At 37.5% G+C, this 19,477-nt stretch overlaps 1 protein-coding gene across 3 annotated transcripts; it reads right to left on the bottom strand.

The window, feature by feature from the left end:
* Positions 1–633: 633 nt before the first annotated feature.
* On the bottom strand, positions 634–18,206 carry LOC101847956 (dynein assembly factor 1, axonemal). Of its 3 annotated transcripts, none has more exons than XM_005098138.3 (14): positions 18,091–18,206; positions 17,036–17,243; positions 15,334–15,418; positions 14,230–14,324; positions 13,067–13,288; positions 12,248–12,414; positions 11,308–11,382; positions 10,465–10,529; positions 9,245–9,330; positions 7,876–8,133; positions 6,978–7,139; positions 6,314–6,345; positions 4,735–4,833; positions 634–2,834 (listed from the first exon to the last, which is right to left on the bottom strand). In XM_005098138.3, the coding sequence occupies exons 2-14, from the start codon at positions 17,211–17,213 to the stop codon at positions 2,400–2,402; spliced, it is 1,959 nt and encodes a 652-aa protein (XP_005098195.1). In that variant the 5' UTR covers positions 17,214–17,243; positions 18,091–18,206; the 3' UTR covers positions 634–2,399. The 3 variants fall into 3 exon arrangements, with proteins under 3 accessions (XP_005098195.1, XP_012937881.1, XP_005098196.1); XM_013082427.2 differs by lacking the exon at positions 18,091–18,206 and adding an exon at positions 17,961–18,044; XM_005098139.3 differs by lacking the exon at positions 18,091–18,206 and adding an exon at positions 17,666–17,807.
* Positions 18,207–19,477: the final 1,271 nt, after the last annotated feature.

Raw genomic sequence — 19,477 nt, forward strand, 5'->3', positions numbered from 1 at the left:
TTGGTAGAGGTAGAATATGATGTGAATGATGGCAGTATATACACCACAGAGAGCACTGCTGTGTTATCCCAAAGGGACTGATTCGATGAATTGGAATGAAAGTGAAGATCTCAAATATTCCACCTGGAAATAAAAAATTTACCACTTGTGCAAGATTCACAAATCATCATAAGTTAAACGAATATGGTTCAAGAAATATGATTTCAATAGCTAATATCAGCACGCGCACCTTGTGATACTAATCAGATGGCGTCAGTTTAATAGGAATAGGCAAGTGGAAAACAGAAATTGGAATGAACAGACAGGCAGGCTAACAGAGAGTTATTGGGAAGTTACTTCAGTTACACAAGCCTATCATCAGAATTTTGACTTAGCACCGTATTGATCTGAATTGTATTTTGTCATCTTGTTTCACAGACGGACAAAAAGACGTCCACTGTTCGAAAATAGGTTGCCGCGTGTTTGGAAGGTTACAATTACTGCACTCAAAATAAATTCCACTTTGTTATGACTTGTCTGGTGTTGTAACAGACATTTTGTTGTGGACGAGTCGCCTCCCTCAGCAATCTTGATCTTTTAACTCAAAGAAAATTGTCATGAAATCTGCAGAAAAAATGATTCTCAAAAGCCATATTCAAATATTAAACTTTATTTGTCTTCAGGTATCACAAAATCCTAGATTTTTTTCTTTTTGTATCGACACACTCACACCACCATACACAATAAATACTGAACTATACAACATTGATCTAGATAAATCATTTCCTCACTCAACGAAACACATGAACGTACCACACACATACATCATTGAGAAACACTTGCAAATAAATTTGTTCTAAATTGTAGTGGGTTTTCTACTTCCTTTGTCTGGTAAGACAATAATGTCACAATTATGGCCTAGCTCATTTATCATAATTTTGAATAAATCAAGAAAGACTTCCTTGTTTCTCGTCTTTTCCAAACTCGTGCAATAATGAATTGCGAGGCGTGCTGACGAAAAGAGTTCCTTCTTGCAACTCACAAATGTAGATATCTGCCAAAAATCAACATAGAGTTGAATTTGTAGGTTTTCAACTGGTGCTATTTTCTTCAAGTTTAATCATGTCTTTTATAATTTCATACCGATAAATTGTACAAACTCAACCTATGACTTTGACGTATCTATATCCACAGGACTAAAACTTGAGAAGTAACTCATTTTGTCAGCAAGCCTCACATTTCTTTTTAATAACTCTGAGATTTGTTGGCATATTTAGACCATTTCATGATATGGTGATAGGTGTCATTTTACAAGGAATTCCGTTAGGGGTCAGTTTGATCTTAGCTCAAGTCTGACTGAGGCCATTATCACAGCACATTGACAGTTTAATAAAAGAGCAATATACAAATTTCTCTTGATACCCTAGGGGGCATCCTACTCTTGTTGTTAAGATACTTGCTTTGCATTTGTAGGTTCCCTAATTGGAAGGGTGATACAATGTTTTCTTAGGAATGGCAAAATAACTAATTCACCCAAATTTCCTTTGTTCGCCTTGTTATATTTGTGGGTACCTGGCCCTCATAAGGAATGAAAATATGAAAATCCCAGTAACTGAACTGCTAACAGATACCAAAAGGAACAAGCTAAATGAAGGAGTAATTTTAAATCGTGAGTGTCTTTGGTTGTCAATCTTTTTAAAGCCAGCGCTCACTTTTGCACCTTAAGGAGGCTGAAATAGTAGTACAGTCCATCTACATGTATTTCCAAGCGGGGCATTAAATCATATTTACCTCTACAGTGGTGGTCCCCACCGCCCACCAATATGATCAAATTGCCAACTAGTCAACAACATTACACGGTTTGGTAAGCACTAGACTATGAACTATGATTATGATTTTTTTAAACTCCTATTCTGCTTTGCGTATCAACATGTGAATGCAGGAATAGAATATAGATTGGGGGAGGGGGCTTGATAAATGGACTGACCTACTATGACTTAATACGTCACTATGTCACCTGTCTGACTCTGTACAGTTACCCAACATCTCCAGCATACTTTCACATCACAGTCACATTACTCTGTCATTAATCTCACATATAAAAACGTGCACCCTTACTTTAAAATATGTGGCACCACAAGAGTACCCTTCATATAAGTCATATTGTGCATTCTTCAATTATCACGAATTCAGGCTCTGGCGTTTAGTCAGAATATTTTGTACAAACTTATGTCATCAAAGCTTTGTAACTCTCTAATATTAGATGTCGCTCTTTGAAAAAAAATATGAATCTAGGAACCAGATATACAACCTTGATTTTGACATAAAATCACAAAAACCTCAGAAGTAATCCCATGAATCCAGATTTCTCTTTTGGTGCCACACACAATAAGTTCTGAAGTGTCTCCCTTTGTCAATCATCAGTCTAAGTCTTCCAGATCAGCATCCAGTGACCTGTCTTCTTCCTCTTCTTCTTCCTCATCAGCAGGAGGAGGGTTAACCGGCAAGTGGAGCTGGTCTTTCAAAGGCATTTTGGTTGCGAGGGTATTCAATAAATCCTCAGACTCCTGGTTGGTTGGTCTCTCCGTGACCTCCTGACCCCCTGACACCTCCGTCATTTCCTGTATTCCAGTGAAGGTCAGGGTGGAGGAGTTACCCTCCCTTGTTGCTGTTGACTCTTGCGCACTTAGAGAGCAGCTTTCCTCTTCCTCCTCTTGCATGGAAAGGGTGATGTCCTCAATAAGAACCTTTGACCTCTGAGAGGCTGTGTGTGAAGAGGGAAATGTCAAGGTCTCCATCGGTCCTTCTACTTCTGCTGGTTCATCCTCAAGGATCTCTATCATGGGCTTGTAGGGCTGGAACAAACATTGGAACAGTTTTAGTTTGAATAAAGAGAAGCACGTCAACACAACAATGGTCATTTAGTATGGAAAAAGCAAGAAAGATAGACAGACAAGGATCCAACTACCATAAACATCCGGCCCTTTAAGTCCATGATCAGAAAAAGAGAAGCATTTAACGTATAAAATTTCATAACATATTAATCCACAACTAAGTAACTTTATGAGCTATAACATCTTTGACCGAGGCTAAGAAAAAAAGTAGAACCTGCCAGTGGTGCCCTCTAACAACCCACAAGATTGGAAGGAAAAAACAGAGACTGGAGCAGATATCCGAGCACAAAGCTTCATACATTCAATTCTGTACTTCCCTTTATTTGTTTATCTCAATATATCTTATATTTACATTAAAATACAAGGTGATCAAAAAAAAACTGTACAACTTTTTTTCTAAATATCTCGCACAAAATTTGTACTAGAAATGGCTTTTATAAAAACCACCTGTGAATGCAAAATGCACCAATTTAAAGGATCTTATAGGAAAGTCATGAAAAGATTTATTTGTTTTTTCCTTTCCTTTTATTATTTTAATTCTGGAATTCCAAGAACCAATGGTCTATATGTCCTCCTTTGGACTCGACCCGTTTTAAAGAGTCGTTTATAATGTTCAGTAGTGGCCAAACACAAGGATCCACTCAACCATGAGTACTCAAAGCCACACACACTGCACATCTTACAGTATGGAGCTGTTTCTAGAGTCAATAGGAGGGGGGGAGTGTGAGGTTGCCCAAACAGACAGCATTTGTGGAGTTGATATAACCTGAAAGGTGAAAATAGGCTTTGCCAAGGAACCAAATGTCATATAGGAAATGTTCACGCTTTTCAATACGATCGAGGAATCAACAACACATTGCTATCTTCTGATAGCTTCGCCAGCAGGAAAATGGTATAGTCGTCGGTGAAGATCTGCCTTGAGACTGCGGACTGCTGAGATATAGGAAATCGTTGCTGCAGACATCTTCTACAGACAGACATCTCATGGCACTCATCTACTGAATTCTGCACCCTGGTAACGTTTAAAGGGGTGTGAACGGTATGTGTTTGACCTGAAGTGGTCATTTTGTCTCGGAATTTTAGTTCTGATTCTCTACAGGTCCTAACTGATGGACCATTTCCACCTTTGACATAAAAAATGGCCTTAAGGGCGCTTTAACATTATTTCCGTACCTTGTGCGAAACTTACTAAATGAGTTGGTGGTTGGGAAAAGTTCAATACAAAAAGCTCTCTGCTCTCTACTGATCTTAACCATGATCTATGCAGGCAAAGGAAACTTGAGAAAAATTATCTGCAAACCTCTGTTGGCCAGTTAGACTACTGTAGTTTGCAATATGGCGCAATCGTTGGGATTTTCAGGGCTAGGCCTAATGCAAACTAGAGCGTCATGCTACAAAAATGGGGACATAGCTGAAAATGGGTTGGGTTTTTTACATGCTATGTAGAGCACAGCTGTTCGGCGACTGTATCAAAAATGAATATCAGACAATTTCCTTTTGATTTCCAAATGTTGGGTACAAATTTGAAACGCCAAACTTCAGTGAGGAGGAAAATATTGGCCAAAAAAGTTGTAGTTTTTTTTTTTGGATCACCCTGTACTTTTGACTGTGTCAGCTGACTCCTCTATGAATCAAGCACAACCAAATAACAATTGCCTTGCACTCACATAAATTTTGCTTTTGGGGGGTTGGTAAAATACTGTTAGGATGCCCTCCCTTTCTTGGGGGTAGTTTAATTTTTAATTTTTTATTTAAAAATTATTTTTTTTTGGGGGGGTCCTCTTTTGGGCTGACAACAAACATAATGTATAGCAAATTAAATGGTGAATGAATAAAAATTTAAAAAAAGAGAATGACTCACTTTGTCTTCTTTTACAGCAGCACTGATACCCTCACTGGGAGTTCTGACGGATGACCTCGGTGATGACTCATCTTCAATATCCTCCAGGTCTGGCAAATCCTGAGAGTGAAAATATTAATGGCATCATGTTCTGACAGTGTAACTGGTTCCTTGAAAGTTTTCAACAGGCAAAAAACACCCACAAAAAAAAAAAATTATCTAAATGATGAGAAAAAGCACAAACGCGACCCCACTCTTATTTATACTATAGCCCATGCCGACTTCGGATATTTATTGAAGATCTACAGGTTAAAATAGAATAAATGGTTCTAGAACAAAAAAAACAAAAACAAAAACAAAACAAAAACAAAAAGAGTTTACCTATTACTTATTACAGACCGAAGGGCTAAAACACAAATGGCCGCTGGATCGGAAAAGTAAAGTAAAGTAAAGTACCTATTACTTAAAATTACATTGTTGGAGTTTTACCATTTTTTTTTGTTGAGTCAGTGATCTGAACTATTGTTTGTTTGTTTATTGGGATTCTATATCCTTGTTTCACATGCTCAGTTGACAACTTTATCAAATTTTTCATTTACTCAGTAACGTATTCGCAACATCAACAAAAAAGAAACCTCTTCCGGAGAGATTCGCATGCCGTATAGTCAGTATGGCTTTTCTTTTCTTTTGGTTGTTTCTATTTTTGGCTGAAATCATAGAGGAAAGCAAACTCATTTTTAAAAATAGAAAAAAACGGAAGAACACATCCATTTGCTTTCATCTTTGATTTCTACAGGCGCGAGTTCACACCCGTAGCGGACATATCGCCGATATATCGGTTGTGATAGGGTGCCTCAGTATTGCTTCGTTTTAACACGATCCGTCATTTATAATTACTTTATATAGCTATTGTAAAACTCGGAAAGGATTTAGGAAACGAAAACATCTAGCTTCACTTTGTCAAAGCGTGGGTTTTGGGAAAAACAAGTGAATTAGTTCTTGCTGTCTTGCATCAACAAAACGATGTGACCGGACTCAGTATAAATATCATAACTCAAACAAAAATTGGAATATTGCTTTCAAATAAAAAGTTGCACATTCAGAAATTTATGGAGTCTGCTCTTGGCCTATGATAAGATAGCTATGCTGATTTGCTTTCCCATGTTTAGTGACTGTAATTTTTTCCGTCAAAATTTATTTTTCTCATGACCATCGCCACTTTTAACCCTTGTAATGCATACTTATACACGTTCAAAATTAATCCTTGTTTCATATTGGGATGCATTCCTCATTCAATTTCCTTCAATTTGATATATCATATGATATGCTTTGAGTGATGTTTATGCTTATATGAAGTTATTTTGTACACCACCTGCATAGCCAAATCGAGCCACAAGTTAATTATGTCTAGACCCAAAAAAACTACGTCCGGAAAGAGTTATCGTTAAGATTGTCAGTTCCCCATGGTAAGGTGATAGAGGACAAAGACAAAAGGGAGAGAAGCACTGTCAGAGATTTGATAAAAAAGAAAGAGAGACAGAAAGAGAGAGAATGAGTCTGAATGATTCACATGCTAGAGTAAGAAAGACCGGAAACTTACCTCATATTCATCTTGCTCATCTTCATCATCTTCTGTTGACAGAAAGTAAAAAATAAGATAATTAGGAGTATTCATGGGCAAGCGTTATACGATTATACGATATTGCTCAACAAATCTGTGGTGTCGTTCAGGTCATCTTTAGAAATCATTCTCAACAGAGATTCATTGAACGAAAGTATTATTGATTTTAATTCATTTTCTTTCTTTTATATCTTCGGGTATATTTTTGTCAATAACTTTTATACTAATAAATAGAAATATGTTGATCAATTTTGAATGTGTTATGCAATCATTATTATTCATGGTGTACTTTATTCAACAAAAACAACACAACAGTTTTGGCACCTAGTCAGTACAGTTCCTAATAAAGCTGAACTTTGTCTATATCATTTTCTCAAAGACGAAAGTCCTATTACCTCATAGTGACCTATATCATTTGAGATATCAGTATTCGATTAAATCTATATTAAATCTTTTTGAAATATCATTTGAATTCTAGCTATCTGTAATGTTTTCATATAATAAAATCAGAAGAAGAGGAACAAAAATGTTACTAATGCTTTGTTGACGAGTTTTAAAAGGTATCAGAACACTTTATACTGCTGCCTCTATAAATTCTGATCACAGAACAATTTTTTAAAATGAAAAATTCACTGCACTTTACCTTCCAAGGCTGTTATGAGCAGTTTGGTAGGCTTTTCCTCAGAATTTTTCTCGTCTCTTTGTGAGAAGATTCCTCCCTGTGTCTTGCTGTCTTGACTTTTCACCTCCAGAACTTCGATGGGCTCAGCTGGAGCAGCAGGGGACTCAGGTTGGGCTTTTACTTCTGTAAGAGAAGTTACAACAGAATTACAGGTGAAAGAAACTTTGAGCCTCAAATCTATAGTTGTTTGTTTGTTTCTGCAAAATAGATGTATACTAATGATGTTAAGCTCTACCATTTACCCCCCCAAAAAAGGTTAACTTTTTTGTGTTCTGAAGCCATTGCCGAGGTCTATCAGCGTGTCTTCAATTAAAATCAGGAGTCAGCATGCTATATAAATGGCATAAAAGTACATCAGGCTACTTTTAGAGTCTTTTCTCATAATTTAGATTAAAAGGTTTCCTTTTTCTTAAAAAAATAATAATGCAACAATGAGACAAAATAAGAATGGACAGAGACTTTGACAGTGGGATCTGCCTTCTGATCAGAACACACAGTCCGGGACACAAAGTTCAAAGGCAAAACAAAACAAAAAGGACAGAATTCCTCTACAGCACCGTCCGACTTACACCCTATGCCATTTTAGCCATTGCAGCAAAAAGATTGATTGACTGATAATAAAAGCAATATGCCCCATCACCACAATATTTTTTTTTCCAACGAATTAAAAGGCAGTATGCTATAACAGTGCTTCTTGGAAAGACTGAAATCCTTAACTTCCCACACAGAGTCTAGATATCTTACTCACTTCTTTTGCAAGCTAGGGCAAAGAGTTTAATCCTTATACCACATATGCCAGGGCAGTGTAAAAAATAAACCCAGAAACATCCAGTAGATTTTACACCCTAACACAACTGACCTTCGGCTTGTTTTGTGGTTGTCTGATCTTCCTCTGAGACTTCCTCCTCGCCCTCTTCTCCATCCTCTTCCTCATCCACAGACTCCTCCTTGCGATGATGAACAGTATCGTCACCTTTGATCTTGTACGTGCCGTACAGCCAATCTACAGATTCAACATCTACCTCCACTTTGTCTGTCTTTCCTTCTGCCTCATTCTTCTCATTCAGCTCTCTCTCAATCCTCTTAGCTATTGACGTCTTTCTCATATTAAGCAGAGCTGGGAAAGGGTGAAAATAGGAGGGGGAGGGGGAGAGCAGGAATTTTAAAGAAAGAGAGTAAAACAAGAGAGCAGGAATTTTAAAGAAAGAGAGTAAAACATTATCTAAAACCATTCTGTGCCATGTTTGAACAAAATCAAAAACAGCATTGGGGACAAGGGATGCGATTAATTGATCCAACTACCAAGACACCCTGCCCGTTAAGTCCATGATAACAAAAAAAATTGAGGGATCATAGTGAAATCAGGCGCTTGTCAAAATAATTAAATCAAAGAAACAGGCCCTCCAGTTGGGCAATTTTTATTGAATTTTTATTTTTCGGCTCAATGCCTTTTATGTCCATACAAAAACACATTTATTTGTGAATTTTACTGAAAAACGTTGATTAATGGCAAAAAAATATGTAAAATTTTCAGTTTTCAAAGACTCTCAAGCTATAGAAGTTATCAAACTTTGGCGGCCATTTTCTCGATAATATTACCTCTGAAACCACACTACCCCCACCTCCTTCAATCGCAAATATCTCGACATCTGTTTAAGATAGATGGGTGTTCTGTCTTAGAAAGCAAAGCAAATGAATAAGCTTTCAGACGATACCAATATCTCCAAATGCCCAAAATTGACTAGCGCCTGATTCCGCCACTTTGTGACACAAATGTGGAGCCTATTATTTATAAGCTTTCATAACATGTTTTCTCACATTTGAACAACTTTATGAGCTACTGGCATAATTTCTTTGACAGCCTTGCTCTACATTTCTTTCATTCATTCCCAGCACTTTCATGTCGTAAAAAAAGACAATCCAAAAGTCATGTTGCGAAACAATAGTTCCATACACAGAAAAAGCTACTACTACTACTTTCACTTCTTTTAGTTTTAAGCCTGTACTTGGCCATCATCACTTGGTGGACACTAAACAAACAGGGGTAATAGTGAAAATTCACATGGAAACAATTTTCATCAAGATCACTGACAGATGAATAAAACGAAATGACAATAGCATGTTTAGAAGCATTTCACGAGAGTGTTTCCCCCCACAGGTAACCTCCAACCTCCAGCATTGCTGATCCCTGACACCAACGTGCAACACAGACACCATGGACGACTTACAGTCAACGCTCTCCATAATCTTCCTCCTTTCTCTGTTGCTCCATCTCTCTCTCTCTGCTTTCTCAGCTTCCAAACCACCTTCAGCCCTGGGAAGAGAACAATTTTATCACAGATCAAAATGAGCATCATCATGAAGCACTAGTCAGATTTCTCAGCTCTACTTGAATGAGAGAATGAGAGAAAGGGGAAAAGAGGAAGACTTTTCTCTGCATGCCTTCTTTGTAATTGTGGCGATATGGGTTTTATGACACTTTGGCCAAGCTGTTTAGTATACCATCGTTTACAGAGAGAGACAAGAGACACCAAACATTTTGGAGAAAATGCAGGTGTCACCAAATATTTCAAAATTAAACATTTGACATATGAAAAAAAAAATTTATTCTCTACAGTACAGGCGACAAACTTTCATACTTCTTTTTCAGCCCATTGAAGAATGCAACTTTTCTGCTAATGATCATGCCTATATCTTATACAGGTGACTGGTTTTCTTTGTTACAGATAACATGCCACATAAATATAGATGACAGAGACGGAAAAAATTATTAAGTTTATTCAGTGTTTAAGGCCAATGGCCCACATCACATCACATAAAACACTCATTTGTTAAATAAAGTTTCCATAATGAGAAAACACAGGTTGTGAACATATCTCTTGTCATGGAGTGTTGTGTTCATTCACAACTAAAAGCCCACATAACTTCATAATAATTGCTTTGACTGAACAGTTCATTCCAGTACACAATGGCAGACCCTGGAAGATATACAGTTTTTTTAGCACACATTTCTGTCTTTCACATTTCAATTTTTGTTTAGTGTCAAGTACACATTTGCCCCAACTTTAGTTGATGAAAACTGTATAAACAACTTCTGCAAATAAAATGAACTCCAGAACTTACAAACATGAGTCTGACTTCTTTACCTCTGAATAAGGAAAAACCTCTTCTCTTTATGTTCTCAATACGTCAATATCACAAGATCAGATATATGTGGCCAAGTGATATCAATGACATTACACCTCTTCCTTCTTTCTCTCTTTCCCCCAACCCACCCACCTCACACCTTCTGATCGCCAAGGATAAAGGGGGTTGGGGGGAAGGGGGTGATATATCTTTTACCCACAATATGTTAGAGTTTACATCTTTATATTTTCACATCCCCTAGAAACACACAACTGAAAATCCATTAAAGTTTTTACAAAACTATCACAAAACAGCCACTCACCAGGCTTCAGCACAGGCCCTGTCCTTAGGGAACACAGGACGGTCGTCCAGGTACTGCAGGTTTTGCTGTGAGGACATGTTGTAAGTTAGTAAGTTTATTCGGTGTTTAAGGCCATTGACCCACAGCACATCAAATAAAACACTCATTTGTTAAATAACGTTTCCATAATGAGAAGGTACAGGTTGTGCACATATCTCTTATCACGGGTCATGCTGTCTTGTCATATCTCCATTTTTTTAAACAGTGAAAATGTGACTTCTTTTTAAGCTCACTCTTTGTTATGAACTATTTTCACTGTTATTAAAACTGGAGATACAACAAGAAAGCACTGAGGTCATGTTTTCCTCAGCTCTTCTTCCTCATGGTCCTCCTCCTTCTCCTTCTTCTTCTACTGTTCTTACTCCTTCTTTTTCTTTTATTTTAGTATCGAATCACCAGAGCTTGGACATCCTCTTTACCTTGGATCTTGTCTGAAGACCATGTGCCTCCGCAGAATTTATATTTTACAAAAAGAGTGCGAATCTGTATAAGTTTAACACCTCCTGCAACCCTGTACTGTCTTTTTAGAGGAAGGACCCCCAAATTTAATGTCCAGCTCCAATAGGACTGAGCCAAATCGGAAAATTTGTCTAAAGTACCTTTCCCAAGGACACAACGTCGGATCAACCCGAACCAGCAATATCACAATTACAAATCCGGTAACCTATGACAGCTAGACTATCAATGCCACCTACTATTCTACATCTAGCACGGAAGTACTAAACAACAAAAACAAACAAACAAAGCTCAACAAAACAAGCAAAATGTCAAATAAGAATCAAGTTCTCGCACAAAAACACTCACCAGTTTCACAGTCATATTTTTTCGGTAATACTTGATTTCTTGTATAACTGCGTTCCCCGTCAAGTTCAGAACTCGCTGAAATCATTGCACAAAGAGTTTATTAGCATTTCATGTCATACTGACTGATGGAACAACACATGAAAGAAGGTGTGAAGTGAGTCTATGTAAAAAAATTAACTTTCCATGTGACCGGTTTACACATGCCAAAAGTATGATTATGACTAACAAAAAAAACCCATTATGTTCATGACTACATGATGTTCCTTTCCCTTCCAAAAGTGAAACAAGTGAATACTCTACTGGTTATTTAAAGGTCAGTAAAAGAAAAAAGAATAACAGACTGTCCAATGAATTGAAGAAAAGCACCTCTGAACAGCAATGGGGGAAAAGTGCCGATACTACAGTATAGAGAAGAAAAAAAATAGTGTGCTGACAGGAAGGGGTTAAATTAACAAGCAAAATCTCTCCAGCCACATCAAGGTCAGTTTATGCATTAACTCCCCTCCCCTTCTCTATTGCATTCCTCATCCCCATCCCCACCCACTTTGCACACCTTTCCACGCCTTTTCACACACACAATGGCTGTAACAGATATGTAAATACCACAACACTGAACTGGGACAAAGAGTGAAAGCTTGTTCGTTTTAGTAAGAGCTTTACGGCACTATGAGGTCATGTCAAATGCCGAAGATTAGATGTGTTACAAAACAAACATAAAAAAGAAGGAGGAGAGATAAGGACCATAGGTGTTCGATAGGAAAGAAGGAGCAAACCACACCAGAGCACCCACCAACCACCCACAGTGAAAGCCTAGGGATTCAACTGATCATCAATAGCAATGACAAAACGGCAACATCAACAGCAACAGCAACAAAAATTCTTCCACCCGTTTGATGTTTCAAAAAAAGGAAGAGACCAAGAAGGCAAAAAGGAAATCTACCAAGTTCTTCATCTTGATCAGAACGTCAATGGCATCGGGGTCATCAATTTTGTTGTGTGAGAGATCCAGAATGGACAGATTCGGACACTCCACCAGGTGGGAGAGATCATCGGCAGAACGGAGTTTATTATGCGAGATGTTCAGTGTGTTCAGGACAGGCAGACAAGCTGGACAGAAAAAAACACAAAATATAGAATTTTTTTCAGTTTTGAAGAAATTAATGTATTACAATCATCTAACCGTTTATTTTGAAACAAACAATTTCATAAAGTCCTTCTGAAGAATATAATGTCAATCATGTACATGGCAACCACAACATACATATTCAATTTGCAGGAATACAGGTTTGCACAACTTACTAGGACTAAAAAAAAGTTATACTTTAGGAAGAGCCAACACACAAGAAAAAGTTTTTCATTCATGTTTTTAAATCAGCACCGAAATGAGGTTTTTCAAAGTATTCAGCAGAGTTGCTATGCAGATGAAATCATCATTGACAAAATAGATCTCACAGTATTTTTTTTTTTTATGTTTCCCCCAAACTTTCAACTTTCTCACTCTTCCAAATAGGCAAACACACAATATCACACATACAAGCATACTCCCACACATATACATGCATGCATGCACGCACACACACACACACACATACACAAACACACACACACATACATACACACATATATAACACTTGCACGAATATACTCTCAGGCACACACACTCAGAAACACATGCATGAGTATTGTGTGCAGACACACATAAATGTGTGCAGTGACAAACACACTATCAAACATACACACAGCAGTCACACACACATACCTAGGTTCTCAATTCGTGTAATCACGTTATGCGACACGTTCAGATTATCCAACTTCTGCAGGGCCTCCAGATTCTCCAACTTGCCAATCAAGTTCTGCTGCAGATACAAACAGCGCAACTCTGTCTGTTTATCGAGGTTCTGGATCTTGTTGATGCCATTACACTCCAGCCAAAGGCACTTGAGACCAGTATACTCTTCCAGGTTCTCTATATGGTAGATACCTGAAGTTTGGACATATATAAAATAGTAACAGGTGAGTGAGAAGACAGGAGAAATCAACATCTCTTTACTGCGGAATCTGAAGAAGTGGGAGGAATAATGGTTGTATGAACTAGACTGATTAGTGGGAGAGGCTAAAATTTCCAGAATTTTCAAGCATAATTTCGTCTGCCGTCGTTGCTTTTAGTCCTTGTTGCTGTTATTGCTTGTTGCTGTTGCTGTTGTTGTTGTTGATAGTGCTCTTTGTACAAGTCTGATTCAGCAACTCAAAGAACAACCTTTAGCTTAGTGCTTTTTTATAAATTGTGAAGACCAATAATGCTATGTTCCACTGTGTTCAACAATTAAATTTAGAAAGAAAGTCGGGAACAGGATAACAATCATTCAAACTTGGGAAGCAAACAATATGATCAACAAACAAACAAAATAAAAGGAGAGTGAGCGAGCGAGAGAGAGTGAGTGAGAGAAAGAAAGAGAGAAAAAGAGAAAGAAAGAGAGAAAAAGAGAAAGAAAGAGAGAGAAAGGGAAAGAGAGAGAAAGGGAAAGAGAGAGAAAGGGAAAGAGAGAGAAAGGGAAAGAGAGAGAGAGAGAGAGAGAGAGAGAGAGAGAGAGAGAGAGAGAGAGAGAGAGAGAGAGAGAGAGAGAGAGAGAGAGAGAGAGAGAGAGAGGAGAAAGAGGGAGAATAAGAGAGATGAGAGAGAAAGAGAGAGAGAGAGAGAAGAGAGAGAGGGGGGGAGAGAAAGAGGGAGAATAAGAGAGATGAGAGAGAAAGAGAGAGAGGGGAAGAGACGGAGGGGGGGAAGAGAGAGAGGGGGAAAGAGAGAGAGGGGGAAAGAGAGAGAGGGGAGAGAGAGACAGAGAGAGAGAGAGAGAGAGAGAGAGAGAGAGAGTGGGGGGGGGGAGGGGGTAAGGGAAGGGAGGGGGAGGGGAGAGAGAGTCTCACCTTTATAATGCAAGTAGAGAACATCATTCAACTCTGGGGTGAGATACAGTTTTAAATCCTTACAGTGCTGTCGAAGGAAGGCTTTGGTCAGAACACTGGGGTGGAAAAAAAGAGTAAAGTTAAGAAAGAATCAAACCACATCACAAAGAAAGATGATCTTTTGATGTTACATTTTTACGAGACAAAAAAAAACAACTTTTAATCTGTTAATTTTGGGAACAAGCAATACTTTCATAATTTTACAATTCCATGCATTTTCACCAGAAGTTGATTATGTTTGTGAGAAAAAGAATAAGTATGAGTAATATAAATAGTCAGATGTACAAGTACTTATCAATTTTTTTTTCAATCCACAGTAGGGTCTTGACCTCCAATGAACAAGTACTATATTGACTTAAGCAAAACTGTAATTTGTAAATCTAGTTTCCATTACTTAACTTCAATCAAGTCAAAAAAACAAAGAACTCAAATTTGGGACAATTGCTTTCATATGCTTGATTATGCATGCATGTAGTGTGAACAGTCCACTGTTTAAGTTTTTCTAGTTTGCTGAAGCAGTATTCTTTGAAGAAAGGTTTAAGGATCCCTAACACTGTCTTCAAAAAAATCAGTGCTCATTTGAGGGTCCCATTTTTATCAACCTTCATTGTGTTGCAAGGGAAGAATTTTCGTCACAAATCCAAAATTACTGTTAATATACTTCAAAGGATTATCAATTTTACAAAGCATATATGAATCATTAAAGACAGCCTCTAAGAAACTGAACGAAGACTCAACCGGATGATTCAACAGCTTTCTTCCAAAAAGAGTATCATGCATTTTACTTCCCTCAAAATATACTTGTTCGGGAAAACCAGTTGGCCAAATAGGATGAATTTGATAAAGCATAGAGAAAGAAAAATTAACCTTTAATGATGGGGTGTGAGCCTTTAAGAAGAACTTCAGAAAAGAAAGGGCCATTCAACCAATTTTGATATTCATCCTAAGTGAGGTCAGCTCATTTTGTAATGCTGTAGTATAGTTACCAACCCCAAGGAGTCATTGTATGACTTTACACTTTAATTTTCAGTTACTACGTTCTGAAACATTGTCAAAGGAACTTACCTTGGATATTTACTTTTATTTTCTTTGTCCTCTTCAGGCACATTTCCACCACTTTTCTTCAGTTCTGTGTTATTATTGTTTGTCTCTGAAAATGAAAAGAAGATTTTCTGACTTAAGAATAGTACGTCTCAATGTGATATGACTCCATCAGCGAAACTTGACATTCACATTCACTGCTCTTTATTTTCTAAATTTCATCTATATTTTTTTTTTAATTACCAGTCTTTAAATTTTTTAAATCTGGGACAAGGTACATTACAGATATAGCATTTTATTCCAAATATTCAGACAACAGTTATACATTACCAAAATATGCCAAGCTAATACCAGCACAGAAATAATACAGGCTTTAGAGAGCAGAGCCCTCTACGTACACAAGCAGCAAACAGTATTTTCCAGTATACATATATCTACATAAATGTTCTTTTCAAAATAAAAGAAAAAGCCTTTAACTCATTCGCTACATATTTTTTTCGGCTTGTGGACGAATTTTTTTAGGGAGGGCAAAATGAGATGACGACTAGAGCGCAGTTCAAAGGTCTTTGGGGCCACAAATTCAAATAAATACCAACATAAAATATTTATATACCAGAATTTTCAGTATGCTTTGTAGAATACATCAGTAATGTTTATTTGTGCATTTTTCAACTTTGGCTCCTGCTGTAAGAGGCGATTAAGCAACACAATTTTGCTTGGATGCGGAAAAATTGTTTAAATAAAAAACTATAATAATCTTAGGTGAAACTCAAAAAATATGTTCCCACCTAGTCAAATTATATATCAAAATAACCATAAATAAATATAGAACAGGAATATATTGAAAAATTGGCAGTTATTTACATATATTCCATAAAATTTGTACCTTTGGATCATAACATCCAATATTGAAAATGTAAAAAAAAAAATTTATAATCTCGGAAAAAAGGACAAGATGCATTCACAAACAGAAAAAAAACACACGTATCTTATATGAAATTATTCAGAATTGCATTTGGAATGAACCTATATGTGTCTCGACAGGTACTTTTTGTGTAATTTCACCAAAAAGAAGTGCATGATTTCGGGGAGAAAAAAATATTTTGACAATTTAGATCTAGACCTAATCTAGATCTTGCACTGAAAAATATTGATTTCTCAATAACAGACCACTTAAAATTTCAATTTGAGTCCAATATAGTATTATTATTCTAAAAAAGAGTCCTACATTTCTTTAGTGAGCAAAATAATGATACATTTTGTTGTATAAAAGTACTAAGACTGTGGTGCCTGGGCATAATTTCGGCATCGCAATAAAACAGTCACAAAAACTTTGAAATCACGATTCAAAACTGAATCACAACTTTCGATTTTCGGTGATAATGCTTGACCCGTAATTAAGTCAATGTTATATTATAACCTTATTTTAACATGGATATGTGGATTGGACTAAAATCAAAGCAAGAATTATAGGTAGTTCTCGAGCCGTCGGAGGCGGCTTGGCGTACAGAAGAAACTTTCGCCGCGCCGCGCCGCTGCCCACGGCTCGGCGTAGCGAATGAGTTAAGTCATCAGCGTTAATTGAGAATCTTGTTCAACTTTTTGTTTCATCGTTTTAAAAGCTCAATATTTAAAATACAAAACGTACCCAAAGACAGGATATCACAATCTCTATAATTTCAGTTTTAAAGAGAACAGATGTACTGTTATACTAAATTTCACCTACCTGTTTTGGTATTGTTGTTGGATGTGTCAGTACTGTTTCCTTCTGTCTGATCAGCTTTCTTTTCCTCACTGAATTTTGTGGTTTCAGGAGGGTCAGACACCTCAACAATTTTGGGTACTGTAACATTCTGTTGTTCAGACAGAGGGTTACTGTCTTCTAATACTTCAATAGATGGCATGTTTGTCTCTTGTTTGATTCACATTGAATACTGTGGAAAGATTATGAAATACATACAGTTTATGTAAAATAATTGCATCTGAACTTGATTATTTAAATATATATCATAAATAAGTAGGCTACATCATATATGTAGTTAAAACAAATAACAAATTTCATAAGGTTTTAGTTTTACGAATCTGTGCGTCTTCTTTGGGTAGGCCTAATTTCTGCTTGTCCTCACACCAGAAATGTCATTATAGTTTTATCTCTCCCTTTGCCTACTGATGCCTGTTGGATTTCATTTGAGTTGAAAATAAATTCTAATTCTTTTTTTACTAATCTGATTATAATGTATAGCCAAAACTGGGTAATGTTATGAATTTTCTTCCACAAAATGGACATCATGTCAAACTCATCAAACTGTCAATTATTTGCTCATAATATCACACACATAGGACGCAAAGACCCTACCACAGAATCAGTTTTGCTCTAGAAAAAAAAACGTGTTGAAAATAAGAACTGCCGCGGTAGTGTGGATCTGCTGGTAGACCTGCTCTGACTCTGACTATCTAAGGCAGACTTATTAGACTAAGGTGTTCCCAGATCATTCCAGATAAATCTCAATCTCGTAATAAGGCCAAACATAAAACCAGCGGAAGCACATGGTATGTACCCTTTGCCCTTTGGCAAATTGCCTGAAAATTGAAGCCCACATGTCTCCGCTAGTAGTTGACAATGATCTGTAACTGTAAATACTTATGCGTACGTCGGTTTGCTTTCCGGCGGCTGTAGCTCAAATTCAATGTACAAAATTAAAACTATCCAGGTTGTATTACTGAAAAAGGAACTCTTTAACATCAAAAACGCGATCATGTAATGCAGAATTTTTTCCTTACTTGAATATATGCTGCGACAATCTCACTGAAGTACACTATCTAGAAATAAAGCGAGCTCAGTGTTTACAAACACCCGAACAGACTTGTTCTTCAACGAACCGACGCGTCGCCAAGAAACGGATAAACACTCTTCCGATTGTACCAGTTTTTTAAAAAGTTGTGAAAATGTAGCGAAACAAACCAAGGGAAATAACCATACGTTTGTGATTAATTTGGTTTTAGTTTTAGTTTAGTTTTAGCGCGACAGTATAAAAGACAGGTCCGTGCACCATTTATAGATTGTCTTTTCTCTTTATTTTATATTGTCTGGCATTTCCCAGCCAATAACTGTTAATATTAAGGGGTTGGGTTGTTGTTTTTTTCAATGTAGGAAGCCACAGGGCTTATCAAAACCACCGCAACATGACGTACGTTCCAGTAGGTACATGACGTAGTTAAATTTAATTATAGGGAAATCAGTCTCTCTCTCTCTCTCTCTCTCTCTCTCTCTCTCTCTCTCTCTCTCTCTCTCTCTCTCTCTCTTTCTTTCTTTCTCTGTCTCTCTCGTTTTCCCTCTCTCTTTCACTCTCTCGTACTCGATCTGTCTCGCTTTCTGTCTACATGTCGCTGTCTTTCTGTCTCTTTCTCCTCATCATCCTCTCAGGATATCTATCTTATAATTGTTACCTGGAGGATAGACAGATTGTCATCCTGTTAGGTGATAAAATGCCATTATGCACAATGTTCAGTTATCACTCAATGTATTGTACAGTAGCTTACGATACGAACTCATTTTCAGACACAAGCAAAAGAGAACGGGGAGGGAAAGAGAGAAAGAAGGGGAAAGAGAGAGAATGGGAGAGAGAGAGAGAGAGAGAGAGAGAGAGAGAGAGAGAGAGAGAGAGAGAGAGAGAGAGAGAGAGAGAGAGAAGGGGAGAGAGAGAAGGGGAAAGAGAGAGAAGGGGAAAGAGAGAGAGAAAGAGAGAGAGGGGGGGAGAGAGAGAGAGATAAACGCCCTAACAACTTGGGGGGGGGGGGGGAAGGGCGCCACTTGTACGTCGTATTTCTTTTCAGTCCTTCTGTTGTTTCCGTCTTGCTTTTACTCTGCACTAAATTATGGTTTGTTGTGTCGATGTTGTCTTTACTGCTTAGTGTTGGGGAAAAGTAAGACAGACAGACAGAAACAACAGAGGGAAAGTAAAGAAGTAGGACCTACCAGTGGCGGTGCCCTCCAACCATCCGCAGGATGTGCTTAGACATTGGGAAGTTGGGGGGGGGGGGTGGTGAGTGCTGTAGGCTTTTTAAAATTTGTTTCAGTAGATGTTTAACGGCGCTCGAAACTGCATAAGGTCATATGAGCGCCAGAAGGTTAGAGGTGTTACAAGAGAGTAAGAAAAATAAAACAAGA

This window comes from Aplysia californica, unplaced genomic scaffold (assembly GCF_000002075.1).
Source record: "Aplysia californica isolate F4 #8 unplaced genomic scaffold, AplCal3.0 scaffold00173, whole genome shotgun sequence".
NCBI classification, from domain to species: Eukaryota; Metazoa; Mollusca; class Gastropoda; order Aplysiida; family Aplysiidae; genus Aplysia; species Aplysia californica.